Raw genomic sequence first — 17,973 nt, 5'->3', positions numbered from 1 at the left:
TACACCAGTCTCGGCCTTTCAACAAACACAAAGCATTTGGCCAGACCTTCTACTTTTTGCCCTGTGAGGGTGATGCCTTTCGCATCCGTGACTGGCCCCTGCCCGCCCTGCAGCTCCTCCTCAATGGGACCCCAGTGGCTGCAGCAAGGCTGGGGGAAGGCTGCTGAGGGTCAGATGGCGAGACGGCAGATGCCCTTGGGGGTCGGCCTGCACCAGCTCTGGCCCTGGAGGGGCCGGCTGCTGACTGCTCCAACCCTGCTTGGCCGGCAGCAGTCTGTCCAGCGGCTGGTGGCAGCTGCAATGGCGGAGTGGCAGTGTCGGCTGCAGGAATGGTGCCAACCTGACAGATCGCAGGTACTCCCTGGTCGCCTGAGACATTGGCACTCGCACGGGCCAGCACTGCAGCATGCGCAGCAAACTGCTGAAGAACAGCCTGCTGGGCTGCTGCTGCGCGGCGAGTGCCCTGGCGATGCCTGGCCGATCCAGCGAGGGTGGCAGCAGTTAGTGCCCATGTGGCCCTGGTCTGTGTCCGCATGACACCAGCCAGTGAATGGACGGTACGACTGAGCACTTGGCTAGAAGCCGCCTGTGCTGCCGCGAAGTCCTGCAGACTCCTGGCCTGTGCTGCACTGAATTGATCCAGACTCCTGGCCTGTGCTGCACTGAATTGTTGCACACTCCTTGACAGAGACTCTATGGAGTCAGGCATCCTTGCCACTGCAGCCATGAGCTCAGTGTGCCTGCGCTCAGCCTGGACGGCCATTTCCTCTAGGAGCCGCACCTCCTCTGCGCTCACCGTCGCAGGACTGGAGGCCGCACTCACCCTCTGGGGAGAAGTCCGCCGAGCTTCCCCACCCCTCCCGCGTTGCTGCAGGCCGCTGGGCCCCGGAGCTTCACTCTCCTCCGACCCTTCCCCCCCGGCTCCCCTCCAGGGAAGACGTGTCCCCTTCATCGCCATGGGCTGGCGCGGCTGAGGGTGGCACTGATGGGCCGGCTTCCTCTTCCTCCTCCTCGAATTCTGAATCGCTGACAGTGGCAGCTTGAGGGCCCGCCTCCTCACCTGGCGATTCACCATCTGAAAGCAGGGAGGCACAAGAGTTGCTTTAGAGTGAGGACAGGGCGGCAGCGAGGGAGGCATGAGTGCTGCCATGCACTGCATTGGTCGGACAGTGGCAAAGGATGCTGATCTGAGGCGCAAGTGGAAAGAGAGAGGTCAAAAAGGTGATGCCCTTACCATTGGTGCCCAGAACAGGGTCGGCATCTCCACTGGCGACGGGGCCAATCAGCCGGCCTGCCATAATGCGCTCCACATGCTGGTCGAGGTCGGAGAGCTCTTTGAGGTCAGGACGGCCTCCCCCGATCTTACGCTGCTTCCTACTTCCTACGGTTGTGCGCCACCTTGGCCTGCAAGAGAAAGGACGGCCTCTGCCTCCCATGGTGGACTGGCCCTGACAGTGTGAAGCCCTGATCTTGGCTGTACTGCCTCCCATGGTCGAATAGCTTGTACCGTGTGTAAAGTGCTGAATGTGCAAGTGATTTTCATGACAGTCCCATAGCTGCTGGATGAGGGCTGGCCATTAGGGCTTTCAGGTCCCTTTGCCCATAAACTGAGGTGCACATGCAGGGATGAGGAGGACACTGGAAAGGGTACTTACCCTGACAACCTGAGTGAGGTCGTTGAACTTTTTCCGGCATTGCACAGGAGTCCTGGCAACCACGCTGTTGGAAGTCACCCTGTTTGAGACCTCCCTCCAGGCTTTCCGGTAGGCGCTGGGCAGCGGCCTCCTGCCACCTTCGGGGAACAGAACATGGCGCCTGCGCTCCACTCCGCCAACCAGCACCCTCAGGTCACCCTCGCTGAAGCGCTGCGCTCTCTCCCTGGCCTTCTCCATAGCCCTGGGCGTTGCACACATGAAGCAGAAGTGGTCAGGCCTAGCTTCAGGGCTGCAGTGTGCAGGGCGTGGCAGGCAAACAAATCCACCCTCCCCCTTTAAGAGCTGACCGGCGCCAGAGTGTCTGCCGTCAATCAGCAACTCGCCGCACCTGCGCTGCGCCCGCCCTCGGGGGTATCGCCCCGGACCGCAGGCTTAGCGCCTAATGATAGTCGTGCATCGCCTGTTTTAGCGCAGCAACAACCTCTTGGGGCGAAGCGAATGAATATCGGCGAAGGTGGCGCGAACTTGCGCCGGGCGCAAACTTTAGCGGCCGCCCGACTGTAGCGCCTCGAACGTGGCTATACTGAATTTCTAGGCCAGTAAGTTTAAAATCACTCTTAAAGGTCTAACAACAAGGTAATAATTGTTTAAATTGGGTCCCCTGCCGCTGCAGGTCGGGTCGGCTCTAGGATGACGACGCGTCTATGGAAAAGGCGCCTGGGAGCGAGTTGACAGTGGGTTCCTGACCCGCTGGCAAAAAAAACAACTTTCCCACCTAAATTGCCACCGATTGTGCCCGCTACCACCACGGAAAATTCAGCGCTCTGTGGGATCTGTTTTAAATCATTAAAATACTTAAATGAGACCCATGCATGCTGGTAGCGCAGTCTAATTTTTTTAGCCTGTAATTGCATGTTGCAAAATGAGGCACACCATGATTTCGGAATTTCAGGTCATGCACCCAATTTTTCAACCTGCGCCTGTTGCCAGCAAGCTCCATGGTGCCCTGGGACGATGATCAGCTAACTTAGTACAGACAGAGATTGAGCCTGGGGCCTTCCTGGTCAGTACGGGTGTGTAGTATCCTGGTGGGGATGGGGGAAAAGAACCTCCTTTGCTGGCATTGCACATTGAAAAGTCACAGGCAATAATGCGCCATGATTTTCCAAAATGCACTGGCAGCAGTTGAGGCTCCACCCCATTTCTAGTAATAATTTGGATGAGGGGACTAAATGTAACATTTCCAAATTTGCTGATGATACAAAGCTAGGTGGCAGTGTCAGTTGTGAAGAGGATGTGAAGAGGCTTCAAGGGGATCTTGACAGGCTCAGTGAGTGCATGAGAACATAGCAGCTGGAATATAATGTGGATAAATGTGAAGTTATCCACTTTGGTAGAAAAAACAGAAAGGCAGAATATTTCCTAAATGGTGAAAGATTGGGGAATGCAGATGCTCAAAGGAACCTGGGTGTCCTTGTACAGGAAACTCTCTTTTTACCGGCACCTAATTAACCGGAAATCTCTCTTAACCGGCAAAATTCAGGAGTAGGTTCAAGTAAGTTTTACTTCATATTAGTGGCCGTGTAACAGGGGTTCCTGCACCTGTTGCCATGCAACAGGGATGCCTGGATCTGTGGCCGTGTACGGGGCTCTCGTACCTTAGTAAGTATACCTCTCTGTAATCCGGACTTTTTGATCAACCGGTCCCGTCGGTGCCGGATAAAAAAATGTTTCCTGTACATGAGTCACTGAAAGTGAATGTGCAGGTGCAGCAAGCCATTAGGAAGGCAAATGGTATGCTGGCCTTCATTACAAGAGGATTTGAGTACAGGAGTAAAGAAGTCTTACTCCAATTATATAGGGCCTTGGTGAGACCACACCTAGAGTACTGTGTACAATTTTGGTCTCCTAAGGAAGGATAGAGGGAGGGCAAGGAAGGTTCACGAGATTGATTCCTGGGATAGCGGGACTGTCGTATGAGAAGAGATTGAGTAAACTAGGCCTGTATTCTCTTGAATTCAGAAGAATGAGAGGGGATCTCATTGAAACATACAAAATTATTACAGGGCTTGATAGGGTGGTTGCTGGGAGAATGTTTCCCTTGGCTGGGGAGTCTAGAACCAGGGGCCACAGTCTCAGAATAAGGGGTCGGCCATTCAGGACTGAGATGAGAAATGTCTTCACACAGAGGGTGGTGAATCTTTGGAATTCTCTACCCAATTTAATTCAATTCAATTCAATTTTATTTGTCATATATGCAACAGACGTGTGTACTGCACAATGAAATGTTGATTTTTACGAGTCCTCCCAACATTGGAATAAATATGGCATAACAATGATAAAAATACTAATAGAAATACTAATAGAAAGACAGTAATAATAAAGAAAACAACAGTAATAAATAATAATAAATTAATCGTTCATGAGTCTTATGGCCTCGGGGTAGAAGCTGTTTTGAAACCTGTTGGTACGAGACCGTATGCTTCGGTATCTCTTACTGGACGGGAGCAGGGCGAAGAGGTTGTGGCTGGGGTGACTCGCGTCTTTAATGATTCTCAGGGCCTTCCCCCGGCACCTCTCGGGGTAGATATCCTGCACAGCAGGTAGCTTAATTCCTATAGTGTGTTGTGCAGCTTTCACTACCATCTGTAGAGCCTTGCGGTTTGTGGCGGTGCAGTTGCCACACCAGGTAGTGATGCAGCCGGACAGGATACTCTCGATGGTGCACCGGTAGAAGTTGGTGAGAATCTGGGGGGCCATTCCAAATTCCTTCAGTCTCCTGAGGAAGAACAGGCGTTGGCATGCCTTCTTGGTTACAACGTCGATGTGATGAGACCACGTTAAGTCCTCCGTAATGAATACACCCAGGAATTTGAAGCTGCTGACCCTCTCCTCCTCAGCCCCTTCGATGTAGATTGGGGTGTGTCCCTCCCCCTGCCGCTTCCTGTAATCCACGATCATCTCCTTTGTTTTGCTGATGTTGAGGGAGAGGTTGTTGTACTTGCACCATTCTCCTAGGGCTCTTACCTCCTCCCTGTAGCCTGTCTCGTCGCCATCTGTGATCAGGCCTACAACGGTAGTGTCATCAGCAAACTTGATGATGGAGTTGAAGTTGTGCGTGACCACGCAGTCGTGAGTAAATGGAGTACAGAAGGGGGCTGAGCTCCCGTGTTCAGGATCAGTGTGGAGGAGGTGTTTCTGCCTATTTTCACCACCTGGGGTCTTCCCGTCAGGAAGTCCAGGATCCAGTTGCATAGGGAGGTGTTAAGTCCTAGCTCATTGAGCTTGTTGACAAGCTTGGAGGGGATAATGGTATTGAATGCTGAACTATAATCAATGAACAACATTCTCACATAGGTGTTCCTCTTATCCAGGTGTGATAAGGCAGTGTGCAGTACAGTGGCGATGGCATCATCCCTAGATCTGTTTGGGCGGTAGGCAAATTGGATTGGGTCCAGTGTGTCAGGTAGTAACGAGTTGATGTGGGTTTTGACCAGCTTCTCAAAGCACTTCATGATGACAGAAGTGAGTGCTATGGGGCAGTAGTCGTTTAAACAGGTTACTTTTGTTTTTTTGGGGACTGGAATAACCGATGTCATCTTGAAGCGGGTGGGGATTACAGACTGGTACAGTGAACGGTTGAATATATCCGTAAACACGGCTGCCAGCTGGTCAGCGCATGCTCTAAGGACACGCCCAGGGATTCCACCTGGATTGAGAAGACCCGGTCGCCCTGAGCCGCGGGCGCCCTTGTAACAGGCCAGTTGTTGTTGGCCTCAAACCGGGCGTAAAAAGTGTTAAGCTCATCCGGGAGAGAGGCATTGCTGGGCATGACAGTTGGGTTTCCCTTTGTAGTCTGTAATAGATTGTAGTCCACTCCACATTCTTCGCGAATCTGAGCTATGATAGTGTGACTCCACTTTGTCCGTGTATTGTCTTTTTGCATTTTTGATGGTTTTTCTGAGGTCGTACCTTGATTTCTTGTACTCATCCATGTCCCCAGAGTTGAATGCGATGGACCGTGCTTTTAGTATAGCACGGATATTGCCATTTACCCATGGTTTCTGGTTGGGAAATGTTCGTACAACAATCCTCGGAACAACGTCGTCTATGCACTTGTTTATGAAACCAATGACTGAATCTGTATATGTGTTGATGTCATTGTCCGAGGCATTCCGAAACATATCCCAGTCAGTGGAATCAAAACAGTCTTGTAACATAGCGTCTGATTGATCCGACCAGCGTTGTAGAGATCTCATCACAGGCTTTTCCTGTTTCAGTTTCTGCCTATAGGTGGGTAGCAGCAGGATGGAGTCGTGATCTGATTTGTCGAAGGGAGGGTGGGGGAGGGCCTTGTATCCATCCCGGAATGGAGTGTAAACGTGATCTAGTGTGTTCTTGGCTCGCGTTGGGCAGGTGATATGCTGATGGTATTTAGGCAGTACTTTCTTCAGATTGGCTTTGTTGAAATCGCCAGCCACGATGAATGCAGCCTCTGGATGGGAAGTTTCAAGCCTGCTAATGATCCCATACAGCTCGTTTAGTGCCCTATTTGCATCGGCCTGTGGTGGAATATACACCGCTGTAATGATCACGGATGAGAACTCTCTCGGGAGGTAGAAGGGTCGGCATTTGATCATCAGGTGTTCAAGATCGGGTGAACAAGAAGATGTAAGTAGTTCCATGTCAGAACACCAAGAATTGTTGATCATAAAGCATACTCCATCCCCTTTATTTTTCCCCGAGTCCTTTGTTCGGTCTAGCCAGTGAATGTTGAATCCCTCTGGTTGAATGGCCGAAGCTGGTGTGTCGATGGATCAAGCCAAGTCTCAGTAAAAATCAAGACATTGCAGTTCTTAATGTCTCGCTGGAAGGTGAGCCTCCCCCTGCGTTCGTCCAGCTTATTGTCCAGTGACTGCACATTCGCCAGGAGAATACTCGGAAGGGGGGGGGTGGTGTTCACGTCGCCTCAGCTTCACTAATGCACCTGCTCGTCTGCCCCACTTGCGCTGTCGTAGCTTCCTGATCACAGGAATGAAGTCAGGTAAGCAGGTGGGAGGGTAGATGGTAGTAGCAGCAGAATCCCAGTTCGAAAAATCGGGGGTAGGTCCTATATCTCTGGACGATCTTATGTCCAGAAGTGATTGACGGTCGTAGCGGATAAGTGAAGAAACAGTACTTACAAAATTGTTTAATAATAACAATAAAATAATAAATAAAGTGGAAAGTTGTGGACGAGCTCGTAAAACAGCGGCTACCCTCATAAACCATACAGGCCGGTTAAACAGTAGAATATTTTTTTAAAAACTACTAAACTACTAATACTAAAACTAGAATGCTAAATACTAAACAGTAGAATACTAAAAAACTAACAGTATGATATATTAAAATACAACATTAAATACAACATTAAAATACCAGTTGGGGAGCTCATAAAACAGCAGCCATACAGGTCGGTTAAACAGTAGAATATTTTTTTTTAAAAACAACTAAATTACTAATACTAAAACTAGAGTACTAAATACTAAACAGTAGAATACTAAAAACTAATAGTACGATATATTAAAATACAATATTAAATACATTAAATACAAATAAATAAATTAAATACAACATTAAAATACCAGTTGGGGAGGAGTTCGTAAAACAGCAGCCATACAGGTCGGCGCTGATGTCATAAGCCCTCCCAGAGGGCTGTGGAGGCTCAGTCACTGGGTATATTCAAAACAGAAGTCGATAGATTTCTGACTAGTAAGGGCATCAAGGGATATATGGTGATAGGGCCGGTGAATGGATTTGAGGCAGAAGATCAGCCATGATCCCATTGAATGGCGGAGCAGGCTCGAAGGGCCGAATGGCCTACTCCTGCTCCTATTTCTTATATTCTTAAGTCCAATTTTATGGGCCAAGCATTTGATGCTGAGATGGAAACAGACTGGGGGGGAAATTTTAACCTAAAAAATGGGTGGGTTGGGGTTGTGTGGATAGTTAGTGTTAAAAATCTGAATCCCGACCAGAACCCGCCTCCAACCTGCCCACTTCAGTTTTAACGGCGGCTGGACGGGGTGGTGGGTGGTCAGCCAACCCGCTCCCAGGAGGCAGGTTGACCATTTAAATATAATGAGGCTGGAAGCTTTAACCTATCTTTTGAATTTAACTTTAGCTGGTCGGGTTTTGCAAGTCCCGTGAAACCCGCCAGCTATTGCAAGGCGAGGACTGCTGGATCAAGGAGGTAAGTGCCTGGATCCAGCTCCCCTGCCTAACCCACCTTATGCGATCAGGGACCCCCCCACGAGGCCACTGATTTTTCTCTTTCCCCCCAACGAGGCCCCCCCATGCGCCTCTGGCCCTTGACCTGCTCCTTCTGCCCCCCCCCACAACCCCCTCCCCTGCTCTGCTGACAGCCACTGTGCCACTGGCCCCCTATCCTCGTCTGTCAACCCCCAACCCTGCTGCTCCAGACCCCGAACCTCGTCCGACCATCCCCTATCTTTCTCCAACACCCCCCCACCCCCCCAGCTGGTTCCGGCCCCCAATCATTCTCTGACTCCCCCCACCCCCATGCTGGCCCCGGCCTCTGATCTTAATTCGATCTCCCTCCCCCCGCTCTTCTAGCCCGACCCTCCCTGTGCTCCCCCACGCGATCCTTCCCTCCCTCCCTCCTTTCTGTGGCCTAGTGCCAAAGGCAAACCCACCCGGAGCCAGCCAGCCTCTCAATCTGTATGGCTGTGGGTGGGAAACAAATTTCTCATGCACTGCCTTTAAATTGGGGTTTACTGACCGCTTCGGAGCCCCCCACCCGCCTTCCCCATTAAAATTCAGCCCGATAAACCAAATGAGCCTTCACAAAGAGGCAATGGGCATTGAAGTGAGGCAGATCTCTTTTTGCGTCTATGAAAGCAACTTCTCCACGTTTCAAGTACTGTACCATCGTTCTGGTGAAAGTTTCGTAACTATAGCTATAATAAGGCCAGTAATAATGACCAGTAGATCTGCAGCCCAGACCCCTCAATTATAGTGTGTCATCTTCGAGCTAACAAGGCACTGTAGTGAGAAGAGCAAAAACTTATTGATTACATTGTGATAAATACATGGATGAGTAAGACAGTTGCCACAGTATTTCATTTTTGCTTTACAAATGTCATTGCTTTATACCATCAATCATAATATGGAGTTAAGCATTCGTACATCATGGGATAAATTTTCATCTTACCATCTGGGCAGTAATGTAGCAGAGCGGACCCGCCTGCTCTTTATAGAACCAGCCTCATTTTTGGGTTCCTTCACAAATTTAATTGCTTTATATTATCAATCATAATATGGAATTAAATTCAATAGACTACATCATGAGGTAAATTTTCATCTTCATCAGAGGAGTTTTGATAGAGGTGTTTAAACTCATGAAGGGTTTAGATAGAGTAAATAAAGATAAACTTTCTAATTAAAAAAATTGCAGGGACATGGGAAAGAGTGAGTGAGTGGGACTAACTGGATTGCTCTTCAAAAGAGCCAGTGCAGACTTGAAGGGCCAAATAGCTTCTGAAGGGGTTAAAATGAACCCTCTCAGAATTCAGACAGCCGAGGTAGCCACTAATTAAGTGGTGCCAGCAGAATTAAAATCAGAACAAAGGAGTGGGGTCATGTGAAGATGAACAAGAGCTAAAAGGAACCAGGTGGCGATAAGAAGTCTCATACTAACAACTTTCTTACGTGAAAAAACAAAGATAAGACAGTACAGACTGGGAAAGTGCTACTCTCGCTAGTCTTGCACAAAGGACAGTGTGTAGAGAAGCTTTGCAAAACAAAGATAAGATGCAGCTGTGGGACAAGACAGAATGTGTGTTCTGAGTAAGTGATAAGAAATGTGCTGATTTAGCTAAAAATTGTAGACACAGCAGAATATAGGGGTCATGGGAATTTGACCTGTGACCAAAGGCATAGTAAGATGTAACTAACCTTTACTAATACTGAAAAGAATAAATAAGCCATATGTGATCAGGTGATTATTGTAATACAATGTGATTGGATGAAAATAGAATAAAAAGCTGTACCAACCAAGAGAGAACGAGAAGGGTATCACTAGACCGCGGGGTCTATGATCTTCTCCCAGAACGTTCTGTTAATAAACTGTGTACTTTTACTTTAAGACAGACTCGAGTGAATTTATTTTTCACCAACACTTCCCTGTGCTGTACTATTCTATGATCACTTGGGCAGTAATCTGGTGGAGTAGATTGCCTGCCCTTTATAGAACCAATCCGATTATCATTACATTGAAATCAATAGAATAAAACTCGGACAAATTAGTGGGTAGCACTGTTGCCTCACAGCGCCAGGGACCCGGGTTCGAATCTGGCCTCGGGTGACTGTCTGTGTGGAGTTTGCACATTCTCCCCGTGTTTGCGTGGGTTTCCTCCGGGTGCTCCGGTTTCCTCCCACAGTCCAAAGATGTGCGGGTTAGATTGATTGGCTATGATAAATTGACCCTTAGTGTTAGGGGGATTAAATACGTGGGGTTATGGGGATAGGGTGGGATATGTGTTGGTGCAGGGGTTACGGGGATCGGGTGGGATATGTGTCGGTGCAGGCTCGATGGGCCGAAATGGCCTCTATCTGCACTGGGGGGTTTCTGTGATTCTGTGTGAAATTCAGTAATTGGCAGGCGTTTTGCTCCACCACATTACCGTCCAGGCGATGTTGAAAATCTACCCCCATATTTTTACTGTTCTACAATGTCTTGTTTCAGGCAAGTATCAAAATTGTAGAAAGTCACATACATGCTTTAGTGTTCACTATTTAGATGTATGGCAGCTCCATCTTTTGGTAGAATACTAGTATTTCTAACAACCTTAAGCAATTGACTGAACAAAACACATATTGCAGGTTTCACCTTGAAAAGCATATTTGCTCTAGAGGCAAGTACTAATGCTGAAAAGCGTTGACTACTGAATCAGTTATGCTTTTCAGCCATTTGTGTTTTTAAATAGGGCTCTTTTGTGTTGCTGTTTCTTTGTTCTTTATGCCAGCCAAATAGTGGCACAGCTACATTGGATAGTGCAGGCCCCTGGGATGCATTACGTCTCCCACTTTTCTCTGTTTTCCCTTCATTCTCCTTGGGGTAGATTTTCAACTTATCGTCTGGGCATAACATTGGCCCTGCACATTGGCCTCCCGTTCTAGAATCCACCTGATAATGCATTTCAATTGATTTCAATTCTAACCAAGTGGGAGGATGTGACCTGATTTTCTCTCCAGATTTACCTGCTTCCATGTAGGGAATTTGTTTGGCTGTCTTCACAGTGAAATGGCTGAGATTACGTACTTAATACTGTGGAGATTGGGCACAAATCTGTGACCCAGCACTATGTGGTCCTATGCATATGTGCGTCTGCTTTCCAATGTTGGTGTCAATGAAATCTTTTTTTCAGCCTCCATACATAAACAAAAGGATCTAACTGATGCCAGTGTTGGGAAGCAGAGGCAGTCCAATCTCTCCTGGTCTACATCATCTCTTATTACACCTGCTTTATTGATTGACTAATGAAATAGATGAAGATAGGGCTGCATGAAAACCCTGCAACAATATTATATATTTGCATATGCCTAGCGTTATCGTTCCTGTGTTCTTTCTTATTTATAGGGTTTGCTTTAATTTCTACTTCCATTTTCCTTTCTACTAGAAACACTATGAAAAGACTCCCAATGCAACAGTAATGGAGGTATTCTTTTCCATACTCTGTGTCCAGTACAGAATCTTGCCCAACACAGCCAACCTGTTTTCTGTTAAGCTAGGTATGAATCTTTCAATTCTGTCAGCCCTTACCCACATTCAAAATTCCAATGCCATTGGTTGTTTATACATCAAACTATATTATATTGTTGGCACTTTTTAAAATGAATTATCATAACCATACCACACCCATTCCCCACATTTGATGTTAATCTTTACTTAAAAACAGCCACTCTTTAAATTATTTGAATTATCTGCTTACAGCTTCCTCATCTTTTATAAGGTTTGCAATGGAACTGAAGGGCAAATTCTGTACAGGAGGCAGGTAATGCAGTCTATTTTTTAACATATTAATGTTCCACTGCTGAATTCAGCCGCCATTTTGATACAAAATTTACCTACTTCTGTTTCAGTTGGTGACTTAAAATTGTCTTCTGCTTGTCACTGCTCCTTATGCTTGGTGAGAATTCTAAAATGGAAGATGCTTAATGATTTTTTTTTTACGCTCTGTTTTATTAGAAACCCAAAATTGAATCGGGCCTGTTCAGACTTCCTTTGTGGTATATGTCGAATCCTGTTTTCAGCTACCGAGAATGTACTGAATTACCAGCATGGTAGGGTTGCTTTTTATTACCTGTTTTTTTTTCTTTCTTTCCCATGCCTCAAAATACTCCCATCAAACTACATATACTTGGGAGAACACGATATTCTGATCTATAGACCTTTCCAAGGCAAACACAGTGTTGCTCTATGATCAGCCAACAGGAGATATAATTCAGGCTGCCAAGTTGATCTGTCAACTTTTCCCTTCCCCAGAGCCATGTATGTGTGTGGCATTTTATCCAGTAATCCAGGTGCGAGGTGACTGATCGCACCCTTTTAGACAAAACACAAACATCCTTCTGAGAAAGACGCCCTTTCCTGGGACTTAATATGAATACATATTAGAGTTGCTAAGAGATTGTGCTAACCAACAAAAAACAGCCACTATCTGTTCAGACTTGAGCTTATATGGCTGAATATCTTGTAAAGAAGAAAGAAAGACTTGCATTTATATAGCGCCTTTCACGACCACCGGACGTCTCAAAGCGCTTTACCGCCAATGAAGTACATTTGGAGTGTAGTCACCGTTGTAATGTGGGAAACGCGGCAGCCAATTTGCGCACAGCAAGCTCCCACAAACAGCAATGTGATGATGACCAGATAATTTGTTTTGGTGATGTTGATTGAGGGATAAATATTGGCCAGGACACCGGGGATAACTCTGCTACTCTTCGAAATAGTGCCATGGGATCTTTTATGTCCACCTCAGAGAGCAGACAGGGCCTCAGTTTAACATCTCATCCGAAAGCCGGCACCTCCGACAGTGCAGCACTCCCTCAGCACTGCACTGGAGTGTCAGCCTGGATTTATGTGCTCAAGTCCCTGAAGTGGGCTATGAACCTGACTCAGGCGAGAGTGCTACCAACTAAGCCACAGGCAAGAGTGCTGACACATAAATGGTGTGCTAAAATCTAGATAAGTGGATATCACTGAGGTATTGAGGGTGGAGTCTCACTTTTTGCATATAGTTTTATGCTTTTATTTATATAGAATCATAGGGCTGGATTTTTCTCTTCCTGCACCTACAGGGTTCGGGTGAAACTTGTGCTACAGCTTTGATCCTCCCATGACTTAAGCCCCCTATCCTGGTGCGGGGCTCATTGTGTTCAGAGTAGGATCCCCGCCAAGCAGGGGACTCCAATGGGTCCCGAGGAAAATCCAGGCAGTGCTGTGCGACTGCTGCTGCAGCACTAGATGGGGCAGGAAGCCAGTTTAAAGGGGCAGGAAGCCCCCAATGTTTGCAGCAAATCTTTTACTGAAGGTTTTGACCAAGACTGAGACCTGCAGCAGGTGAGAAATTGGAACGAAATGGAGGAAGGAGAGGCTGCTACCAGACCTTTTCCCTCCATCAGGAGATTTTGGGGCCTTCATCCGCTACCCCAGGGACGATCACTAAGGCCGTGATTTTATCATCGGCATTGGGATGGTGGCGGGAGAGCTGGTTTCCGGGTTTCAGTCACGATCCTGGCAGCAGCCGCTCTGTCAAAGGGATTTTCCTTTGATTGGTCTTGCTAAGCCCGCCCTGCGGGCTTCCCGGCCAATTAACAGGAAGCGGATTTGATGACGCATCATCAGCCGGTTTCCTTAAAGGGACCACGGCCACTTTGAGTTAGACAGTTGTTCTGTCAGTGTTTGACAGCATTGGGGTGCTGCAAACACTGCACAAAGGTGGACGCTTGCACCCAGGCTCTCAAATGACTCCCTCCATATGCTCACCAACGCAGCCTGGTTGCACGTTGGACAGGAGGCCAAAAGCAGGGATGTGGTCTGGGGTCCTTGGCTGCAGTGGAGCCAACCTTTCAATGATCTCAGTGGATCATGAAACATTGCTGCAAAGCCATACTTAAACTCACCCTGCTGTGCCACGCAACACATCCCCATCACTCTGCCTTCCACACCCTTCTCCTGCACATCCTTACTCAACCAACTTACCTTGCACCTCCACCCAACCCCTTCATCTACTTTATCACTTCCCCATCTCACTACCCACCCCTCACACTCACCCTCATCCTACTGCAAGCATACCAACTAACAACACATAAGGGTGGACACTTGAGAGGTTTAGCCAATGTCCATGTGAAGTTTCTGGTAATGTGTTGTCATACAGTGAAATCTATTTTTACAACACTGCCCCTTATTGGACAGATCTGAGCGCACCTTGAGAAGTGTCTTGCTGAGTTCCAGTGATTGTTCAGTCATAACAAGCGAGACTCTAACCATCTCCCCTTGACATTCAATGGCATTACCATCGCTGAATCCCCCACGATCAACATCCTGGGGGTTACCATTGATCAGAAACTGAACTGGACCAGCCACATAAATACTGTGGCTACAAGAGCAGGCCAGAGGCTGGGAATTCTGCGGTGAGTGTCTCACCTCCTGACTCCCCAAAGCCTTTCCACCATCTACAAGGCACAAGTCAGGAGTGTGATGGAATACTCTCCACTTGCCTGGATGAGTGCAACTCCAACAACACTCAAGAAGCTCAACACCATTCAGGATAAAGCAGCCCGCTTGATTGGCACTCCATCCACCACCTTCAACATTCACTCCCTCCACCACCGGCGCACTGTGGCTGCAGTGTGTACCATCTACAAGATGTACTGCAGCAACTCGCCAAAGCTCCGTCAACAGCACCTTCCAAACCCGCGACCTCTACCACTTAGAAGGACAAGGGCAGCAGACGCATGGGAACATCACCACCTACAAGTTCCCCTCCAAGCCACACACCATCCTGACTTGGACCTGTATCGCCGTTCCTTCACTGTCGCTGGGCCAAAATCCTGGAACTCCCTAACAGCATTGTGGGTGTACCTACACCATATGGACTGCAGCGGTTCAAGAAGGCGGCTCACCACCATCTTCTCAAGGGCAATTAGGGATGGGCACTAAATGCAGGCCTAGCCAGCGACGCCCACATCCCATCAATGAATAAAAAAATAAAATAATAATAATAACCGCCCCCCCCCCCCCCCCCCCCGCCCCCAACCACCCTGCTATAGTGATGTGTGTGCATGGAATGGCTTGGACATTAAAGGGATGATTCACGGTGCTGGTGTGGGATGGTGTCAATCTGGCGCATCATGTGGCAGCCAGGGTTTACAGCGTCAAGTGAAGTAAATCTGGCCATGGTGATGCCATCGCTGGCCTCCCGGCCAGCAATGTTGTCAGGGGCTGATGCCCTGTGTCCTGTGCAACATCAGGTGATGGCGGAGAAGGTTGATGATGTTGGTGCTGCTGGTGTACCTGGTGATGTTGGTGATGGGTCTGATCATGGAAGGATTCAGAGCACCAAGGTCTGATTTTTTTTTTCCAAAGGCAACATTTTCTGAGCTCTGAAACTCTCCATCTGCAACATGACATCCTTTACACCACTTCTGCCGCTGTCAGCTTATCAGAAACGTCAGAGCAGACTCCTCCCCGAGCAGCGGGTAACCTGTGGGGGAGAATGTAAAAGGGGAAGGAAGCCTCAAAATAGTATTAAATTGGCTCTTAACAAGTCATTTAATGAGCTCAATTATATCCCCCGCTGCTTGGCGTCGGGACAGTTCTCCGCTGACAGATCCGACACCTGGGAGACTTGCGTGGAGGCAGGTTGACAGCGGGTTTCCTACCCGCTGTCAATTTTTGCTATTTTGACAGCGGACCCGCCTCCAAACCCGCCCTCTGAGCGCCGCAAATTTGCGGCCTAAGCCTCACCTGACAGTCCCTGGGAGTGGTGGTAAGAGGGAAGCAGTGGAGGAAAATTTGGCAGTGAACCCGGGTCACGACTCCCCGCTGTTCTTCTATCCTGCCTGACTTGGGATGGGATAGCAGAGGAAAATCTAAACCGGAGAATTTACAGCACAGAAGGGGCCATTCAGCCCACTACATTTGTGTTTGCTCTCTGTCCTTTCCCCATACAGTCAGATGTTTCTTTTTCCACTTCCCTTTTAAAAGTTATTGTGGATTCAGTTTCCACCCTCTGGGGCTAATTTTAAGAGCCCCCATCGGGTGTAAATGCTCCTACATAGAGCCAGGCAATTACCCCCACTCCCTTGGCTCCGGCAAGCTGTCTCAGAGCACCGGTTTTATGTGCACAGCTCACCAGCTGCCTGCAAATGATGCCAGGGCCACAAAATGGCTCAGGCCTTATGGCAATAACAACAGGAGCCCTAGTGGCAGCAAGGAGCCCTAGTAAAACTGAAGTCAGTGGGAATTGGGGGCAAAATGCTCCACTGGCTGGAGTCATACCTAGCACAAAGGAAGATGGTTGTGGTGGGTGAAGGTCAATCATCACAGCCCCAGGTCATCGCTGCAGGAGTTCCTCAGGGCAGTGTCCTAGGCCCAATCTTCTTCAGCTGCTTCATCAATGACCTTCCCTCCAACATAAGGCCAGAAATGGGGATGTTCGCTGATGACTGCACAGTGTTCAGCATCATTCACAACTCCTCAGATAATGAAGTAGTCCATGCCCGCATGCAACAAGACGTGGACAACGTTCAGGCTTGGGCTGATAAGTGGAAGGTAACATTCGCACCACAGAAGTGCCAGGCAATGACTATCTCCAACAAGTGAGAGTCTAACCACCGCCCTTTGACATTCAACGGCATTACCATCGCCGAATCCCCCACCATCAACATCCTGGGGGTCACCATTGACCAGAAATGTAACTGGACTAGCCACATAAATACTGTGGCAACAAGAGCAGGTCAGAGGCTAGGTATTCTGCAGCGAGTGTCTCACCTGCTGACTCCCCAAAGCCTTTCCACCATCTACAAGGCACAAGTAAGGAGTGCGATGGAATACTCTCCACTTGCCTGGATGAGTACAGCTCCAACAACACTCAAGAAGCTCAACACCATCTAGGACAAAGCAGCCCACTTGATTGGCACCCCATCCACCACCTTAAAAATTCACTCCACCACCGGCGTACCGTGGCTGCAGTGTGTACCATCTACAAGATGCACTGCAGCAACTCGCCAAGGCTTCTTCGGCAGCACCTCCCAAACCCGTGACCTCTACCACCTAGAAGGACAAGGGCAGCAGGCGCATGGGCACACCACCACCTGCAAGTCCTCCTCCAAGTCACACACCATCCTGACTTAGAAGCATGTCGCCGATCCTTCATCGTCACTGGGTCAAAATCCTGGAACTCCCTACCTGACAGCACTGTGGGAGCACCTTCACCACACAGACTGCAGCGGTTCAAGGAGGCAGCTCACCACCACCTTAAGGGCAACTAGGGATGGGCAATAAATGCTGGCCTTGCCAGCGACGCCCACGTCCCATAAAAACGAATTACAAAAAAGGTGGGCACACTCCACCTGCCAACTGCCCATTGTGCACCTAAACTTAAAAGCAGCTACACTGTTTCTGATGGAGCAATCTGGAGCCTAACAACCCTCTGTGTAAAAGGAAAACTCCTAGGGCAGGATTTTCATTGGGCCGTGGAGGCGGGATGGGAGGCGTGTGGGGGGTTGAAATCGCGAAATCGGGGGGCGCGAACCCAACCCGCCTCCATGCCAGTTTCAAAGGAGACGGATTCCCGACCTGTGCTGGGAGCCGCCTCCCCGAGGCGGGAAGGGGATTAGTGCCAATTAACTGCCTGTTAACAGGTAGCTAACAGGTAGTTTTTAGCCTAATCCCTATTTTTGTTCCTGAAGTGTGGGATTTCCGACGGCACCAAACCACGCCAAGTTAGAGGAGTCGGGCTGAAGGGCTTGGAGGGTTCTAAATTTCCAGTGTTCAGGTGAATGATGGGTGCATGAGTGCAGAGGTAAGTGTGTGTGAAGTGTTTAAAGAAGTTTTACTTACCATTACTTACCTTTACAGCCTTCCTTCCTTCAGGTCTCGCTAGTCCCTCATCTCACCAACACAGAAAGCAGAATGGCCGCGATCTGTCAAAAGTTGCAGCAATCAGCTTTGTCTGGAGAGATCTCTAAATCAGCTTGAGAGGAAGGAATTAACTTAGTGTACAGATTGTCAGTGTTTCCCAGCTTCAAA

General features: G+C 48.6%; 1 protein-coding gene across 1 annotated transcript in view; it reads left to right on the top strand.

The window, feature by feature from the left end:
* The window catches only part of mei1 (meiotic double-stranded break formation protein 1), a 247,894-nt gene that overhangs the window by 120,138 nt on the left and 109,783 nt on the right, over positions 1-17,973 (top strand). Inside the window, exons 16-18 of the mRNA XM_085969507.1 lie at positions 11,336-11,447; positions 11,650-11,710; positions 11,905-11,999. Coding sequence (XP_085825633.1) covers positions 11,336-11,447; positions 11,650-11,710; positions 11,905-11,999 — 268 coding nt within the window. The remainder of the gene's footprint in view (positions 1-11,335; positions 11,448-11,649; positions 11,711-11,904; positions 12,000-17,973) is intronic.

The sequence above is a fragment of the Somniosus microcephalus genome, chromosome 28 (assembly GCF_052327205.1).
Source record: "Somniosus microcephalus isolate GS21.2 chromosome 28, FLI_Smic_1.0, whole genome shotgun sequence".
Classification (NCBI taxonomy): domain Eukaryota; kingdom Metazoa; phylum Chordata; class Chondrichthyes; order Squaliformes; family Somniosidae; genus Somniosus; species Somniosus microcephalus.
This window is presented reverse-complemented; position numbering and strand designations above follow the sequence as displayed.